The sequence below is a fragment of the Cimex lectularius genome, unplaced genomic scaffold (genome assembly GCF_000648675.2).
Source record: "Cimex lectularius strain Harlan isolate CLEC.00 unplaced genomic scaffold, Clec_2.1 scaffold110, whole genome shotgun sequence".
Taxonomy (NCBI): Eukaryota; Metazoa; Arthropoda; class Insecta; order Hemiptera; family Cimicidae; genus Cimex; species Cimex lectularius.
In genome coordinates, this window is record NW_019392697.1 from 671,629 (window position 1) to 690,139 (window position 18,511).

General features: G+C 35.8%; 2 protein-coding genes across 3 annotated transcripts in view; both read right to left on the minus strand.

The window, feature by feature from the left end:
- Window positions 1-1,064: 1,064 nt before the first annotated feature.
- On the minus strand, window positions 1,065-7,073 carry LOC106674148 (ras association domain-containing protein 4). The gene is made up of 9 exons (XM_014406699.2): window positions 6,893-7,073; window positions 6,685-6,779; window positions 6,091-6,230; window positions 3,226-3,301; window positions 3,008-3,163; window positions 2,753-2,947; window positions 1,958-2,573; window positions 1,685-1,904; window positions 1,065-1,630 (listed from the first exon to the last, which is right to left on the minus strand). The coding sequence occupies exons 1-9, from the start codon at window positions 6,930-6,932 to the stop codon at window positions 1,570-1,572; spliced, it is 1,599 nt and encodes a 532-aa protein (XP_014262185.1). The 5' UTR covers window positions 6,933-7,073; the 3' UTR covers window positions 1,065-1,569.
- A 5,840-nt stretch (window positions 7,074-12,913) lies between these two features.
- LOC106674127 (furin-like protease 2) overlaps window positions 12,914-18,511 on the minus strand; it is a 230,590-nt gene continuing 224,992 nt past the window's right edge. Inside the window, exons 14-23 of one of the 2 annotated variants that reach the window (XM_024226046.1) lie at window positions 18,303-18,499; window positions 18,196-18,236; window positions 17,995-18,137; window positions 17,776-17,932; window positions 17,111-17,349; window positions 16,883-16,997; window positions 16,611-16,813; window positions 14,856-14,987; window positions 14,596-14,798; window positions 12,914-14,247 (exon numbers count right to left, since the gene is read on the minus strand). In XM_024226046.1, the coding sequence (XP_024081814.1) occupies window positions 14,065-14,247; window positions 14,596-14,798; window positions 14,856-14,987; window positions 16,611-16,813; window positions 16,883-16,997; window positions 17,111-17,349; window positions 17,776-17,932; window positions 17,995-18,137; window positions 18,196-18,236; window positions 18,303-18,499 (1,613 nt within the window). In that variant the 3' untranslated portion in view covers window positions 12,914-14,064. Of the gene's footprint in view, window positions 14,248-14,373; window positions 14,512-14,595; window positions 14,799-14,855; window positions 14,988-16,610; window positions 16,814-16,882; window positions 16,998-17,110; window positions 17,350-17,775; window positions 17,933-17,994; window positions 18,138-18,195; window positions 18,237-18,302; window positions 18,500-18,511 lie in introns of those variants that run through there. The other variant, XM_024226047.1, reaches the window with a different exon arrangement.

Sequence of the window (18,511 nt, forward strand, 5' to 3'; positions counted from 1 at the left end):
TTACGAGTACACCGCCGGAGTAAGAAGTTGTTTTCTCATCGCTGTGAATTCACGACACCTACAATCTTCGCCGCACATCGTTTTGCTGTTCACAGGTAAGACCTTTCCTTTCGGCTGCTCATGTCTTCCAATAAGACTATTTTGAAGTGTTTGTTTTCTTTAATTGTTAAATACAGTGAATAACATTTAAAACCAAGTTTTTTTGTGTAATTTGATTAATTTACAGTAATAAGTGTCACTATTCTCTTTAATCTATTGATCCTGGGCAGGTCACTTTATTGTTCAATTTATGTAAATTAAATTAACTTTATCGTGCCAACATTTCGATCTTTATTGAGATCATCTTCAGGGCTCAAAGTGTATGTTTTCTGCATAATTGTGCCATTCTTGTGTGTCATGACGCTCTCAACACGACACTAGAATGGCACAATTCCCTATTGGCAAACTCACATATAAAAAATAATAATAATAAAATAATACTTATATCTCGACAAAATAAACCAAATAATTAAGGTTTTTAGTTGAGATAAAAAAGTCAATGGCACAAGCGGGATTCGAACCCACGACCTTCGTCTAGATACGCTCTACCACTTGAGCTATCGTGACTTTGATCCACTCGGACACTAACTTCCCATCTCAACCCCACCTTTTGTACTTTCCCTCCTTTTTGCCATTTTTATCTCAACCAAAACCTTAATCAATTGAAAAGAATTTATTTGGTCAAGAGGACCACGAAAACTAGTGAACTGAGTTTAAATATTTTTTAATATTGCTTTCTTTTACCAGCCGGGTGTTTTCATCGCCAATTTTTCTGGTGGGTTTTAATCGGCCCCCGTCGGGAAAAACAATTTTTTTCTCTCATTGCCTCATTACAGTATTACCAAAAAATTATTTATTTTTCGTTCTAAGATCCCATGTGTTTATCCTCCCATTGAGGATCCAAAATCCAATGGCATTGAGGTTGTAATTTGGAAAGGATTGAAAAATAAGGAAGCTTCAAAAAAATTGCAATTATCTTTTTTCTTTAAGAATGTGCTTTATTTAATTTGTTAGAAACTATAAAATATGCCGATTAATAATATTTTTTTCCTCTTAAATTATAAAAGATACAATTAAAAAAAATATGGATTGTAAAGAATGTCTTGTATATCACAAATGTTATAGTATTTTTAAAAAATTATAGGTCGATATTTAAAAAATACATCATCTAAAACAAAAATTAATTTTACATCTAGACTATAATTTTATATAAAAAAAAATTGTGCTTTAAGTTAAAAATATCAATTAGTCTAATTTGAATATCTAGGCCTCTGAGAAAATTGCTTTTAGTTGATTAGGAAAGAACACCATGATACGTGACTAGCCTTAAAATTTGGAAGGAAGACAGCTTTTGATTCTTGAGAAATTTATACTTAAAAAGTGAAAGAATTTGATTTTTTTTAAAAAGTGCAATTTGGCATTTGATTATTATAGCAGATATAAAAACAAAATCAGTATAAAAAGGAATTTTTTTTTTAAACTCAATATTCTTCTAATTGACTCACTTTTATTACTAATGGAAACGTCCGACTATAAACGGACTTTTAAATCTTCCATGCATTGTTTAATCCTCTTCTTCATCTCACGGAATCTACAAATATTTACGATTAAAGTTCATGTCATCGAGCAACAATTGTAAACTTACTTGGCTTGGATTCTCCGCTCCTCTCTGGCTTGTTCAGTGTTGTACTGTTCAAGAATGGCATTGCACTCGAACATCGACAGATTGAGAAACTGTGCGACTTCTGGCGATATTTCCTCAGTGGTCGTTCTATCCATGAGATACAACTTGGCCACGTCCTCATGTGGGCCGAGCATCACCCTCGTCAAAAGAGGATATTCATCTTCCTTCAGCATTCTTTGTTCTGAAATTGGACGGTTCACTTAACGAAATTCATCAGAGCATTTTAAACCTTACCTCCATTATCGCGTACGATGAATAACGCGAAGAAATCCGGTTTAGAGTCAACTTTATACTTGTCGAGCATTAAGTTGATAACTTCTTGAGTCGAAACTAAAGAAGTTACCCAGACTGACATCTGAGAGCCGAAAGGAGGTGTGAAGAAAGAAGTTTCGCGGTTGTAGAAATGGCCGTTGATGGAACATCTCCGTCGAAGCTTGGCACCTGCTCTTCTTCGCCTTATTGCACCCGGCCTGCGCCTGATGGCCGCGTCGCCACGCCTCCTCCTCCTTACGACTGTTACTTCAGACCTGGTAGACTCCTCCTCGCTGTCTGTCAGGCCGGCAGAAGCCGTGAGGTTCTCTGGATTGCTCTGGCTCCTGTCGAACGATCTCGGTCTAGGCTCGCTTTCATCTAAGCCACGCCCTTCGAGAGTGTTGTCAAGGCTATCCGAGTACGGGTCGCGGTCTGTATAAAATGGATCTGATGATGAAGGCGTCGAAGGCGTTGAGTCGACAGTCCGATCCCCTTCCTCAGAGTTCGCAGTTTCAAGTGATGCCGGTCTACCAGCACTCGGCAAAGAAGAAGGCATTGTTCTGTATAACTTCTCGCCATCCTCAACTCGTCTTTCTACCTATTGTAATTAAAACAAAAAAATAAATATTTTGGCTATGCTCTAACTTTTTATATATTATTATATATATTACAAAAATAGATCACAACTTTATACTAATTTTAATGGATTTATTGAAATAATACAATGTTTCCAAGTGAAAAGCGGATAATTATGATTAATTTGTATTGGTTAGAGACCTGCAAAAGATCATCGATTTCATTCCATTCTAGGTTTTTAAGATCCAGCTTTGACGGGAGGGTGAGGCTTTTGCCAGTCAAATTCTGCGAATCGTCCTCGCCGGCCATCGGTGAAGATGCGGCTGTTGAGCCATTTTTTAGTTCAGCGTTATTCTGTTCGTTCGGCGTTGTACTGCCGTTTTCATAACTCTCCGCCTATTTACAAGAGAAAATGTCATCCGGGAAGTTTTTTTTTCCAGACTTGACAATTAATACCTTTGGGCCAAAACCGTTCACACCGCTGTAACGGTACGAATTCCTTTTCCGGACCGTGACGACAGTTCGTTGATCGACGTCCTCCTTCAAGTGAATGACTCCTGAAACACCCCAGTAAATTCGGAGCGCACCTTCAAGTACCAGTCTTCCATTTACCTAAAATCAGCACAAATTGGTTATTTAAATACAAATCAAATATTTGTAAATACTATATTAACCTCTCGACATCTTATTTCTCCACTTTTCCCATCGTAATATTGATTGAATACCTTCAATTTTGATTCTAAATGAGACCTGTAAAAAGTTTTATTGTGACATCACTTGAATTTTTTTATATTTATTAATCAAAACTATAATTATGGCCACATACATAAGCAAAACATGTTAAGCAAATAGCCCAATAAATATATAAAAATATATATATATATAAATAAATATATAAAAATATAAAAATATATAAATAAATAAATATATAAAAAAAATATGGCAATGGCCAAGTAGTTAGGTGTCTCTTATTTGACATGCTAGTGGTCTCTGCTTCGAATTGAGATTAGTATGAAAGGGTTTTTTTTTTTACTGGCTTCCGACATCTAGGTCATTTCAGCCCCCAACAAAGTCTATATTCTATTTATCCATTCAAACACTACATTCATACAAATAAATACATTCATACACATAAATACATCCATACAGTACACTTATTCTGTTTGGTCAGTGGGCACGCCTACACGCTCCCTGTAGAGAGGCAAGACATGACTTGTTTCCAGTATGTGGGACATATCGAGCAACCTTTCTCTGCATAAGGGGCACCTGCGCAGGCTTTGGCCCAAGAGCGTGCCTGTGTGTCAACCACGTATGGCCTATTCTTAATCGCGTAAGGACAATTCCTTGTTTCCGGCTCAGGTTCTCGGGTGCTATCTACGAATCGTGCTCTTGACGCGCAAAAGCATCTCGGATGACCCGGCCCACTGCCATCTTTCTTTTACCATGTTCTTTACTTTTAGCTTGGCGTCAGAGGGCCTGGTCGCGATGGTCCGGTCTAGAGGGTGGTCCCGGCTTTTGCCGCCTCGTCTGTACATTCATTACCCTCCAGCCCGACATGTCCGGGGATCCGGACAACAACCACTGTTTTTCCAAGGCGCTTCAACTCGGTGAATTTTTCCATCAACAGCACAAGAGGGTCCACAGAGTACCTCGCAGGGCCCAAACAGCACTCAGAGAGTCGGTGCATACGAGGAAGGCAGATCTTTCAGAATTTGCATCAGTATAAAATCAACTTTTAGATGATACTTCCGAATGCAGGAGGATACAGTTGGAAAAACAACTTTGTTCGTCAGCCCTAGATGGTGTTACTCCATAAATCCTCCTACAACCTCCAGGCTGTGCTCACATATCCTCTTGTTGATTGTGGCTAGAAGAACACATTCAGAAAGGAGACTAACAGTGAGACAAATTGAGCAGAGTTGACTGTAGACTGTCTAGGAAGCAGCAGAAAGGTGGAGAGATTCAGTTGGTGAACACGCTCAATCAGGCAACCAATCAGAAAGGGGACCTGCAGCAAGACTAGTCGAATAGTCGACTGCTGTTTGAGGTATATAAATATATTATGCAGGGTGGGCGACCAAGACACGAGGGGTTTAATGCCTGGATAGACTTTTGTATCTTTTTGTAATGGCCTAAGACTAGCCTGACTGTCAGAAAAAATTCTAATATCTTTTCCCTTAATTTTATTTTCCATAAGTGTTCTTGTAACCAGGTAATTAAGTGGTGGCCCGGAGTTGGTGTGGATGTTGTTGGCTCGGACGCTTTGAACTTTGGCCGGAACTGGAGCGAGCGGAGAGGAAGCCACATCAGCACGGTCAGGATTCCACGAGTCGTCCTACGAGCATGCTCGAAGATTTTTCATCTATCGGACTATCGTTTCCTTTCTCATCATCGGACACCGTCTCGTGACTGTCTCGGAGAAGATATCGAGTGAGTGCTCACTTCAGACATTTTATTGTATGTTAAAGGCCTAAATGTTATGTATATAGTTTTAGTTTAGTTAGGATAAGTACCTTAATTTCATTTCGTTACATGCAAATATATTTAGTTAACCATCACACTTTTATTTCTTTGTGTTTTATTTAATTTCTTTACTCAACAAATAGTCAGGTCCCTTGCGAACCCTCCCATCTCACGCAGAGCTATCTCCTGGCCGCCAACATTTGTTTTCCCCCCCTTGATAGTTAAAAGACTATCTGGCGCCCATACAAAATTTTCTTTTGGTCTGGACAAACCAGACCGGGGTTACATTCTACAACACACATTAATGGCCCAGATATCCACCTGAAAAACAGATGTGTTATTGCCAAGAGGGGAGGAGATGCTGATTCCTAATTTTGGTATGTAGATTCCAGCACCACTCCCTTTACCTTTGATAAGCGAACCATCTGAATAGCAGTCTATGTTACGATGGTCATCATCCACACTATACCTGAATACTGACTACCTGAAAGTACATTTTCCCCGAGGGGGTTTTAATCTTTTTATCACTAACGCTTAATAATTGACCGTTAGCCTTACTCAATAGTTGTGAGATTTTCAAGTAACCTATGTTACTGTACTTATGATTCCAGCTGTTTGGGATAAATTCTTTGTGTATATAAGCGCACCCCTAGAGCTAAAATTGTGACTGACTTGTATTGTTTGTTTGATGTGTTCATATGTTTTTGGTTAGTGAGTTTTTTGTGTGTGTGTTCCATTCCTATTTGTTTACATAAATTTTTAGGCAGTCCGAAAAGTATAAAAATAAATTTGTATGAATATTATCACTCTTTTTTATTGTATTTTAAACTTACTTTCCACATACAAAAATAATAACTAAGCTTGTATGTCTTTGTATCGCTCAGCAATACAGTTAAATAGCATACAGTGCTTACAGAGGGATAGTATATACCTTGGTATATACACAATAATATATCTTTCGTTATAAATTGTTTAAAAGTTTAACTCTTTCAGTTTGGATTTAGTTTAACAACTACTGGTGTTCGAGTTGAGAGAATGTTTGAGAGAAACACGATGAAGATCTATTAATTCCTTACCTAGGCATATTCTTTGCTGCTGATTTGTTCTCAACTTTCCCGAAGCTGGTGTGCGATTCCACTCTCGTACCGTGTCCGTAAAGCTGTGGGCCGAACAAAGCTCCATAGCAAGGTACGTGGCAATAAGGCACTCCTTTGTGCTGTTGAAAAACATAAATCAATATCAAAACGACTTGTACGAAATTCAAAAATGAGCCAAAATTATAATGAAATTCATAAATATACGAAATTGAATAAAAACATCCTTTTAAAAGCTTTTGTAACAGAATATTTGCTTGTTTCTATGGAGGTCGACGACCAATCATCAAAGCATCCAAGTTCATCCAAAATGATTGGCTCTAACATTCATCAGCAAATTGGGCTAATAATTAAAGATTTTATTTATGAAATGAGATTTAAAAGTTTATGGATTAATTGAAATCATGAAACTGAACTGGTAGTTTGAAATTCGGATGGAAACTGATCCTAGTTAGACAGAAGCAAATCTGCAGTACTTAAAAATTGGCTTGTCATGATGAATGAAAATTAAATTATACTTGCATTTTATGAAGTATTATTATTTTTATTGAATAATCTGACATTTTGGTTTTTTACCTCTGCATGTTGGCCAGGGTTGAGCCTCTTACCGCATTCCTCACAGCGGAGGCACTCCGGATGCCAGTCGTACCCAAGGGACTGCTTCCTCTCGGCTGTAAGCAACGAGACAAAATAAGAATTAATATTTAAAATATTTTTAAAAAATGTATAAAAGATGCTGAATACCAGTCATACGGAAACTGGGTAATTTTGAACAATTTCTCACCGAAATAAACAGGTTTCCCGCATTTGTGACATTTCCACATGTTGCCGGAGACGGTGATGTCTTAAATATATCGAAATTAGTTTAAAAAATTTTAAAATAAATTCAATCTCATCCCTGTCGAATTTCCTGGAATGGAGTTTGTTTAATAAACAGTTATGCACAGAGGAAACGTGAAATGAGAAGGCTGCGCTCGGTTATCTGAGGGGAGCAGACAAAAAAAATATTTGCGCCTGAATACAAACAATTTACATTCAATTAGAAAAGTTCAGCCTTGTAACTTGAGAAGTTTCAAACGTGACTTTGTTGGCAGGCTTTGCATGTTTGCACTTTAAGAGCTGAAGGAATAGCAATACCCAGTCATTAGCATACTGAGGAAATGAGTTTGCATCATATTTTCTCTTTTTTTATTTTTGTGCCTAAATACAATTTACATTGAATTTGAAAAGTTCAGCGTTGTAATTTGATAAGTTCAAACTTGAGTTTGTTGACTGCTTTGCATGTCAAGAGCTGGAGGTAAAACAATACCTAATCATTAGCATACTGAGCAAATGAGTCATTTGTATCATATTTTGTCTTTTTTATTTTTGGGCTTGAATACAATTTACATTCAGTCAAAAAGTTCAACTTTGTAATTTGATAAGTTCAAACATGACTTTGTTGACAGGCTTTGCATGCTTGCATGCTAAGAGCTGGAGGTACCTAATCATTAGCATACTGAGCAAATGAGTCATTTGTATCATATTTTTTATTTTTGAGCTTGAATACAATTTACATTAAATTAAAAAAGTTCAGCCTTGTAACTTGATAAGTTTCAAACCTGACTTTGCTGACATGCTTCACAAGACAAGAGCTACACACAGCAATACTCAGTCATTAGCATACTGAGCAAATGACTCATTTGTATTGTATTTTGTATTTTTTATTTTTGAGCTTGAATACAATTTACATTCAATTGAAAAGTTCAACTTTGTAATTTGATAAGTTCAAACATGACTTTGTTGACAGGCTTTGCATGCTTGCACGCTAAGAGCTGGAGGTATAGAAATACCCAGTCATTAGCATACTGAGGAAATGAGTCATTTACATCATATTTTGTCTCTTTTTTTATTTTTGTGCCTGAACACAATTTACATTAAACTTGAAAAGTTCAGCGTTGTAACTTAATAAGTTTCAAATATGACTTTGCTGACATGCTTCACAAGACATACAGCAATACTCAGTCATTAGCATACTGAGCAAATTAATCATTTGTATCATATTTTTGTATTTTCTATGTTTGCATTTGAATACAATTTAGATTCAATTTGAAAAAAAAAAAAAGTTTACTCTGACATGATTTTCAAGCCAAGAACTGGAGGTATTGCAATACCTAGTCATTAGCATATTGAGCAAATGAGTCATTTGTATCTTATTTTGTCTTTTTTATTTTTGAGCCTGAATACAATTTACATTAAATTTGAAAAGTTCAGTGTTGTAACTTGATAAGTTTCAAACATGACTTTATTGGCATGCTTTGCAAGTCAAGAGCTGGAGGTATAACAATACCTAATCATTAGCATACTGAGCAAATGAGTCATTTGTATCATATTTTTTATTTTTGCGCCTTAATACAATTTACATTAAATTTAAAAACTTCAGCCATGTAACTTGATATGTTTCAAATATGACTTTGCTGACATGCTTCACAAGACAAGAGCTACATACAGCAATGCTCAGTCATTAGCATACTGAGCAAATTAATCATTTGTGTCATATTTTTGTATTTTTTATGTTTGCATTTGAATACAATTTAGATTCCATTTGAAAAAAATTCAAAGTCATTTATATCATATTTTGTCATTTTTATTTTTGGGCTTAAATACAATTTACATTCAATTGTAATTTGATAAGTTCAAACTTGAGTTTGTTGCCTGCTTTGCATGTCAAGAGCTGGAGGTACCCAGTCATTAGCATATTGAAGAAATGAGTCATTTTAATATATTCTTGTCTTGTTTGTTGTATGATATGTGGGGGGTTTCCTTATAAGAAAGTCCACAATTTAAAGAAAAAAAGAGTTTTATTTAAATATTGATTTTAAACAAGCCAAATAGTGACAGCATTTATTAAACCTGTTTTCCTTTTTTCCTTTGTACGACCCATTAAAAGTTTTCTAATTCATTGCCCATCCTTTCCCTTTGTCTTGCTTATCTCTTTCTGCCAGGATAGGGCTTCCAGTACTGTGGAAGGTGTGGATATCCCTTTAGATATGTTACTATAAATCAAAATTTATATGACTGGATGTGTTCTTGAGAAAAGAGTATAGTTTAGATAGTATGCCGAAAGTGCCCAAGTAATATCAAAAAGATTTCTGGTAGCAACTGGCAAATTATGAAATTATATATTAGGAAGTAAAGTAGAGCAGTCTGTAGTATAGTTGATTAATTTTTATAATAATATACATTTTTTTCTGGAATCAAGCGATGATAAATTTAAGTCTTTCATACTGATTCAATATTGAAAATATGTTTGACTGTTGCCACATTTACAATGGATGTACTTACAAAATTTATTTTGAATATTTTCAACGCTCTTTATATATGCTGTAATGTGATTATTACATTGGAGGCAAATATTCTTAGGAATTGTGCAATGAAGAATCTTGTATAGTTGAGGTGTTGAAGGAATTACAAATTTAAATAAGGAAGATAATATATTGAAGGAATTGGATCCAAGTTAATACTGACCATATTTGATATACGTATGGGTCAGGATCTGATATTTACAGAAATAGCAAGGACTAGAATTCATATAAGTGTCTTGAACAATATGCCACACTCTTCCAAATGGAGACTGTTCCTTTTTGAACAAGATGACTGGGAAATTAAAAAGCTAGATATCATTAATAGAAGAATAGCCATCTACTGCCAGCCAAGCGTCAATGAGGGCAATCACCACAATGTAAGTAAGTCCACAGTAGTTTGGGATGGGACTATTAGGGCCCTGTAGGGCATTATTGTACCAGCACTCACAGGGCAGTGGGGCAACAAAGATTGTTTTTGTGGTGGGTGCCAGGAACGAGTTTCCCAAGCACCGCAGTTCTATAGAGCTTATTGTACTCCTTCCTGGCTCCTTTTTTGGGAGCTCACATGTGTGAATTGTTTTTCCATTGAAGAAATTCATTTTTGAAGAGTGTTGGACAAAACTCAGGGTTGCTGAGATCTGATCCTGCCCCAGACCTCTCATGTCGTGTTAATTTTCATAGTCATTGGTCCACTTAAGTGTCGGAAAAATCTAGAGGCAACAGTGGGAATCGAACCCACAACTCAGGGATATCCTAGCTGAGAGTCTGACGCCTTAACCACTTAGGTCCAACCATGGCTCCCAGGCCGATAAATTGGACATGGAAAATTTGTGTACTTGTGACATATCAAATTCTCCTTCAGACAATGTATTAAAAATACGTTCTCCCTTTAATGGAGCTCAGGACAGAGGCATGCAAGAAATTTCATCAAGGGATCATCGCAGAAACTATCGGCAGAACTACTACTTCTACAATGTGTTAGGACTAGAATAATAATTGGACTCGGGATGACAAAAACAAGACTTTGTAGAAGAAAGCGAAACATGTTTTCTATTGGTGTGCTTATTTACGCTGAGATTCCTACAACTAGGAAAGGAAAAGCACGGGCTGAAGGATAGCCCCGGGTGTCCTGTAAAAGAACTTTGGGATCGAGTGAAAAGGTAAATGAGGAGTTCTAGACACCAATGGAGTTGGTTTACAATATATTGATAGTAAGAAGACTTATTTTTGGAAATGTTAAGATATAATTTGGTCCAGGACTTCCAGGAGTAAAGAATCCCAAATGTTGTAAGTATCACAACACAACAACAACACTAACTAACAAAAGATAGTTTTATAAACCTTAAGATTAACTGTGAATAGCTGGAACTGAATACTTTCTAAAGAGCTTAGTTGTAAGCCTGTGATCCTTGGAGGACACCAGAGGATGCAGTGAATTGATACAATAATTTAATTTTTACGGATTTTTTTCAATGGCTTAATGGGCTGGAAACCTTGAACTTCATGCATAAATATGTATAAAAGTAAAGTAATTCCTGTCATATAGAGGGGCTTAATGTCAAATTTCCCATTGGGTGTCACAGACGAAGGGTCAAACCGATTTAAAATTTTTCATATTCATTTCTTGATGTCTCCATTACCCTTTGCACATTATATAAATAATCTGATAGTACTCATATTCTGTCTTTAGCCTTCCAACACAAACATTCATGTCAATAAATATATTCACTCAATAGTTTCTAAAAATTAGGAACAGGGAACCCATAATTCTCATATAGTTCCTACATGCTCACTATATAGAGCCAATGAATTGCATCCTTCAACTAGGTGACACAATTTGAGCTACTTAAACTAAGGAACAAAGAAAAATAAAATAAGCCAGAAGGCTGATATGATTGGTACCTAGACTTATGTCATCATCTTAAGCTGGATTTCCACTGCATGAAAATTACTCGCGGCGCTGTTTTGCGTTGTGTATACCTTTTGGCGTGAAGATGTATCAGCCAATCAGCTGTCAATTTTTTTAGTGTGCATCAGTGTTTCACGTTGTTTGTTTCTCTCCAAGTAGCACACTTGTCTTGAATGTGAGAATAAACCAGGAGGATTTCAACTTATCCAAATATATTACAGCTACTGATTTTTTTCTATTTTATGTTATGCAGGCCAGGTGTGGGTTCCAGCATTATGAACTGATAGAAAGAGTACGTTTTTTTTATTAGGAAGATCTCATTGCCTAATTCTACTCCAAACTATATGCTTTATATGGAGACGGCAGTGAATACAATTTTCCTTTTTACGCTTTCCTTGCATTTCTCATTTGTTTTAAGGGTACTTAAGGGCCCTGTTGCCCGAATGTCCAAAATTACTGCTCTCGAGGTTATTAAATCTAATGGTTCTTGGTTTCGGCAATGGAATACATTAGCTTTTCAATATGATTGCAGTTTTTCTTTTTGTTTAGAAAACCTCTCCAGTTGCCCCAATTATACCGTGGAACTTTTGTGCAGACGTGATCAACATAATGTGAGTTGTGAGCATCAAGCTCAGGTCTCAAACAGATATCTTATTTTTAAGGTACTAGACCACTCTAAGGCAACTTTTAACCTAAACGTTCAAGCTAGTGGTTCTATGAAACTTCCGACTCTTCGATGGCTTCTTAAACACAGATGCAAGTGTTCTTCAATTCGGTGCCATGGAAGGAAGATGATGGAAATTTTTGTGTAACCTAAGAGCTAGGGAAGATCTCTCATTTTGTTGCCCAATGTCCCATACTGTCAGAGCTCTGTATCCTGTATCTAGGGTATAAATCGCTTTCCAGGTTTCAGTTGCTTGATCTGTTAAATATCATGGATATTGAGAGGTCGAAAGGTCTAGCACAATATACACGCCATGCCTGGCAATATAGGTTCGAATACAATACCGAGTTATAATTGTTTAACTTGTACCTAAAATCAGCTAGTTTTTATAATTTAGTTTTACTTATAGTTTTCTATTATTACTATTATTATATAGTTTATTTTTAGTTTTTCTTTTTCGCACGCCTGAAAAAGAACAGCCAAATTCAGGCAGACGGATAACCATCCATGCTGTAAAATGCTTTTATTATTGTATATTATGCTTCTCTTTAATGTAAATAAAGCATGTTATCTATCTACTGATTTTTGTGGGATGCTAAACATGAAACTCTTCATAATAACAAGGGAGAGGATATGAGGAAGGAAAAATGGGACAAAAAGTATCGTCATGATAGCAAACTCTGATGAACAGTTGGCGTAGTTATAAACATCATGCTTGTCTCGTGCAAACTGATGGCTCACCTTGTGTTAATGGTTAACCTGACATGTTTCTTGAGTAATTCTCGCATTTAGTTCCTTGAGTGATTTTTTTGCACAAAAACAGCTTTAGGCCACTTTATCAGAATGTGTCGAGTTCCTGTTAGGTTAGGAATTAATTGAGACATGTAGGATTTTTACAAATGCTTTTATTCCTTCATTGAAACTATATTTACAAGATATCACCCAATGCAATCACATAAAATATATTATTTTACTTATATTATTTATAAACATTTAAATTCTTGGTTGATACATAAAATACATTGTTTATATACAGATATAATAAGTCAGAAGTGATTCGTTTTAACATATATATAAAAAGGAAACCATGGGACAGCCCGAATTTCCTTTCTGGCTCAGTGTACAGCATTGAATTATTATTTAGTTGAAATAAATACGATTAAATATGAATCTTTACATTAAAATATCTAATTTAAAAAAAAAAAAAAAATGAAAATATAAATAAGTAAAAAGTAATTTGATATTTTGTTTTGTTGATCTTTTTACACACCTAATACTTTGGGTAAAATTTTTTTGTTGAATAACTGTTAAATACAAAATAAATATATTGAACCAAAATAAATCATAAATTATTTATGGGAATGTTCTGTTTTAATTTTTTTTTATGAAGTTTTATATAAACTTCTTTTTTTTTATTAACTCTCACTTGTTATCTTAGTATTCTTATTGTCTAAGAAGTATAAAGAGAGTCTAGATTTTTAGTGCCTATTTGTTCTTTCTTCAGACAATATTTGTTCTAATTAATATTAAAAAACTACATAGAAAAGAATGACAAAAACTTTACATAGAACAAAAATAAGCTGTCTTAGAACGTTTGGAAACAAAATAAGAAAAGCTAAATATTAAATTCTAAACTAGAATATTTTGTTAAATTAGTTTTTCAAAAAGAAAACAAAAATAAAAGAAAAAGAAGGGTAACCTTACCAAAATAGACTTTGGGGATGTACCCCGACATGCATATTAAACCTCTGCATCACAAGAAACTAGTTTCAAGCCGCTGGACTTAACTCATTATAAGTTATCTAAAGTAATTATCAAATAATTTTAAATTAAAAAATATATAAAAAAAATAAGAAAAGAAACAGCCACTTGCCCCGTGGCGTTTGAAAAACTGATAGGCACTTTGCTTTTCATTTGTTCTCAATGGTTAAAAAAAAAAATTGGGCGTTGAATTTGAATACGGGGAAAATTTACAGTGGGGTGGGTCGTTTCTTTTCAGTGGTGTTGTTCGTGAGTCGAGGGTGAAGGGCGTTCTGGGACTAGGATTTGGTCGAGTGGATCACGTGTTCATCGTCTTCGTCGTCAAGGTACTCCATCAGTTCCTGCTGACGGAACTGGATCTTGCTGTTTTTCATCTTAGGCTCGCCGAATGATGAAAATTTCATGTCTTGGATAGGAACTTTGGTGTATCCGCCTCGCCTTTCCCATCTCAACGACTGCATCTGTCACAAAAGATTATTTATCGTAAAATAAAATAAATTATTGTGTGATTTGTTGTGAAAGTTGATATGAAGATTTTTGAATAATACGGACTTACAATAAAAAGATCTAGACACAAACTTAAAAAAAATCTTAGTAAAATGTTAAATTGTATCAATAAAATCATACAAATTAATAATTAAAAATCCCAACTTCACACCAGTAATATCAAATTTATTTTCAACTTTACAATCTTCTTTAGAATATTTGTTATCGTCTTCAATTACCTACACGGGAGGAGAAAAAAATTGATAAAAATTTTTCCCTAAATTTTTCTTTAATTATTGCCATCAATGGTGAAAAGAAGTTACCTGTAGTATTGCAAAGATTACACCGAACAGTACGACTACTGAAGCGCAGGATGCGACCGCGATCAAAGTCACATTTGTGAACTGAGACGGATTTTCTCTCGTAAAGTCAGTCATTGACGCTTCGGCTATTAGCTCGTCTTGATGAGCCCTTTCGGCCTGTTCGGATGTTATACGCCTTTTCCCTGCTGGCAAATGGCACTTTCCTGCAAAAATCACACCGTTTTAAACCATTACTAAGTTTAAAAAAAATTAAATTATACCTGTGACAGGATCACAATGGCAGCATTGATGCTTATGTGTTGAATTGCAAGGAGTGCAGGGCATGCACAGTTTAGATGCTGCGTCTAAATACCTTCCGGGTATGCAGGAGGTGCAAGCATACGGGCCTTCTCCTAATTACAAAAAACAAAAAATTAAATTTTTAGATTATTGGATATAATCGTCAATTTCTTATTACCAGGGAGTGCGCATGGATTAAGCTATGTTATCTTTCCAAAATATTGTTCTTACTCACAGTTTGTTGTTTTCAACAATCCAGGTTTCAAGCATTAAAAGCTCACCATCGCTGATTTTTAATTTTGCTCAATTTTGAAAGTGTAAAAGTGTGAATTACAACAAAACTAAATATTATCCTAATAAATTCTGTAAGAAAATAATTTTAAATTTGTGATTAATTTGTATGTTAAATATTATTTGAGTACTGTTGTATTTCAATTGAAATTGCATTTTGTTTCGTTTAGTTGGTCTTTAAATACAAAAAATTTATTTGATTAAGGCAAGTTCTTTAACTCTTACAATTCATGTCGAGTGATGTGTTTGCAACTCTTTCAACCTGATGAGCATTTAACTCAATCTGGATAGTTGAAAACAACAAACTGTGAGTAAGAACTATGTTTGGGAAGATTCATACCAAAACTCACTCCATCTTCATAATTTCTATACAGGTTATGTTAGGTTAGGTATGGTTAATGTTATCATTAGGTTAGGCTAGGATAGGTATGGTCAGGGTGTCAGCGACAGATTTGGTGAGGTAAGGGAGGGATAGTATTAGGTTAGGTATAATTACGATTATTGTTAGGACAAGTTAGGTAAAGTTAGGAATAGGGTTGGTGTGGGATTAGGTAAGTTGGGGATAGGATTTTAGGTACGGTTAGTGTTAGGGACACATTAGGTAAGCTAGGGATAGGATTAGGTTAGGTATAGTCAGGGTTAGTGTTAGGGACAAGTCAGGTAAGGTAGTTAGGCTAGGTAAGGTAGTGACAGGATTTTAGGTACGGTTAGTGATAGGGACAAGTTAGGTTAGATAAATTAGGGATAGGATTTTAGGTATAGTTAGTGTTAGGACAAGTTAGGAAAGGTTAGGAATAGGGTTGGTGTTGCAGGAACAGGATTTTAGGTATGGTTAGGTAAGGCAGGAACAGGATTTTAGGTATAGTTAGTGCTAGGGATGGGTTAGGTAAGGTAAGGTAGAGCTAAGATTACGTTAGGTATGGTTAGGGTTATAATTAGGTTAGGGTAAGTTAGGTATGGTCAGGGTGTTAGCGACCAATTTGGTGAGGTATGGTAAGGATAGTATTAGGTTAAACATGATTAAGATGTGTTAGGACAAGTTAGGTAAGTTAAGAGTAGGGTTGGTGTTAGGTCCTGTTTGGTTAGGTAATGTAGGGACAGAATTTTAGATATGGATAGTGTTAGGTTCAAGTTAGTTATGGGTAGGAGTAGGGGTCATGTTAGGTTAGGTAAAGTAGGGGCAGGATTTTAGGCATAGTTAGTGTTAGGGAAGGTAGGGACAGGATTAGGTTAGATATGGTTAGTGACATGTTAGGTGTTAGGATTAGGTTTGGTGTTAGGTACAGGTTAGTAATGGGTTAGATTAGGGTTATGTATGGTTACTGTTAAGAACATGTTAGGTTAGGTAAGGTTAGTTTTAAGTATGGGCTAGGCTACATATTCATAATTCAATGTTTTTCCATGAAGTGGAAAAAATATGTGTGTAATTTTTTTAAATTTCATACCTGAACAAGATGAACAGAAATGATGGCACTTGATGCATCCCCAATTGGTAGTGTACGTGTCTGAAGGGCAGTCCTGGACACAAGTGCCGGTTGGAGTGACTTTATAACCGCTATCACACGAGAGACACTGGTCTGCCTGGTCGCCCTGGCACTCGGCGCAATTCTTTGCACACTTTTGGCACCAGCCACTATCAGTGAAATACCTAAAAAGCAACATTATGTTGTAAAAGTTGTAACAAGAAATCATAAATCTGTTTAACATAAAAACATACCCTAAGCCACAAGATACGACACAAGTGTTGTTTAGAATGTTAAGCTCGGGAGGACACCTTGTACAGTTTGTGAAATCTACACAAGGCTTGCATCCTTTTTCTGTTTTGTATTCACCTTATAAAATAAATAAATATTTTAGCTTTTGAACTGCTTAAATCTACTTATAGTCTTAGTTAAAACTGAAGAATTATTGTATTTTCTAATATAATTATTTTCTGTGTTCTCACCTGGTTTGCACCCTGCTTTAGGATCAGGGTAGCAATGATGGGCATTGTTGAGTAGGTAGCCAGCAGCACATTCACTGCATACACCGCTCAAGCACGTCACACAATGGGGCGTCGAGCACCTAGTCCCAGGGAGCGGGCAGTGTCCGTTCACTGAAGCGGGTGAATCGTCAAGGCATGTTACGCATCCTGAGGCTCCACCTTGCTTGCACGTCCCGCAAGACGAGTGGCAAGGATTGCATCTAAAATTCGTAACAAATTTACTATATGAGTAGAGTAATAAGTTTTATTATTAGCCGAACGTTGGCTAGAGATCAAACTGAAGACAATTTTTGGAAAATAAAATTTCAAAACGCAAAAGGGATGCCAAATAAGTCAACCAATGTAGTAGATTTGTAAGTGAGTAATAAAAAAAGACTTAAATTTTTTAATGAGGTTTTATAGAATCATAACTGTATGCCCTAAAACTTCATTTCTTACTAAATCTAAAAGGCATACCATATAAAAAATAAATACTGCAGGAAGATAATCTCAAATAAATTAACTTTCATTTGACACAAAATCCACTTCAAAATCCGATAAATCCAGATCTTTACTACAAAAGTAAATTAAAGATATAATCTTGGTTTTAAAAATGATGCATGTAAAAACAATAATATAAATTTTACCTGTAATCATCTGTTTCATAAGTATATTTTGGGCAAGAGGCGACACAGGTGCTGTTGTGGAGGATGAGATGGTGGTCACACGACGAGCAGATGTTCGGCCCATCGGGACAGCTTGCACAATTGCCTTGACAACTTATGCACTGATTTCCAGCTGTATCTGTTTAAAATATAAATTAAATACTGATTTAAGAATAAGAGTGGTGGTTTTTTTTCTTTTACCTTCATAGTATCCATCTGGGCATCTCTGAAGACACAGGCCGAGGTCAGTGACGTAGAGAAGGTCAGGGGAGCAAGTCAGACAGCTGTCTTGTGTCGTCCCTGCGCAAGTGGCGCAGCTTTCATGGCAGCCTGAGCTTTCCAACCTTAAAATAAAAACAAACTGAATAAGACTGCATTGCTTATAATGATAAAATTACTTACTCGTTAGAATCGCTCGTTCCGGACAAAGGTACTTTTGACATCTGCAAATGAAAAATGGCAAAAAATAAATTCCAACCTTTTCATTGGGTTTTTATTAAAAGACATACCGTCTTTTCAGATCCGGCGACTGAGAAAATATTAGGTAATGTTTGGAAAGAAGGGAAGCTGGAAAATATTTCTGAAACGAATGCCGGGTGTGCTGAAGGAATCGGAGAGTACGGAGGATCAGCTTTCTCCCCTGGAAAACCATTGTATGGAGGCTGAGCCGTACCATAAAATACCAGTTGCCACTTTTTCAGGAAGCCTATGTTATATA

Coding starts and splice junctions, on each gene's coding strand:
- LOC106674148 (XM_014406699.2), bottom strand. CDS start 6,932: ATGTGGAAATGTCACAAATGCGGGAAACCTGTTTATTTCG. Junction 3,164..3,225: donor GAGAAATAAGATGTCGAGAG/GTTAATATAGTA, acceptor TGCTGATTTTAG/GTAAATGGAAGACTGGTACT. Junction 1,631..1,684: donor GAGCGGAGAATCCAAGCCAA/GTAAGTTTACAA, acceptor AAATATTTGTAG/ATTCCGTGAGATGAAGAAGA.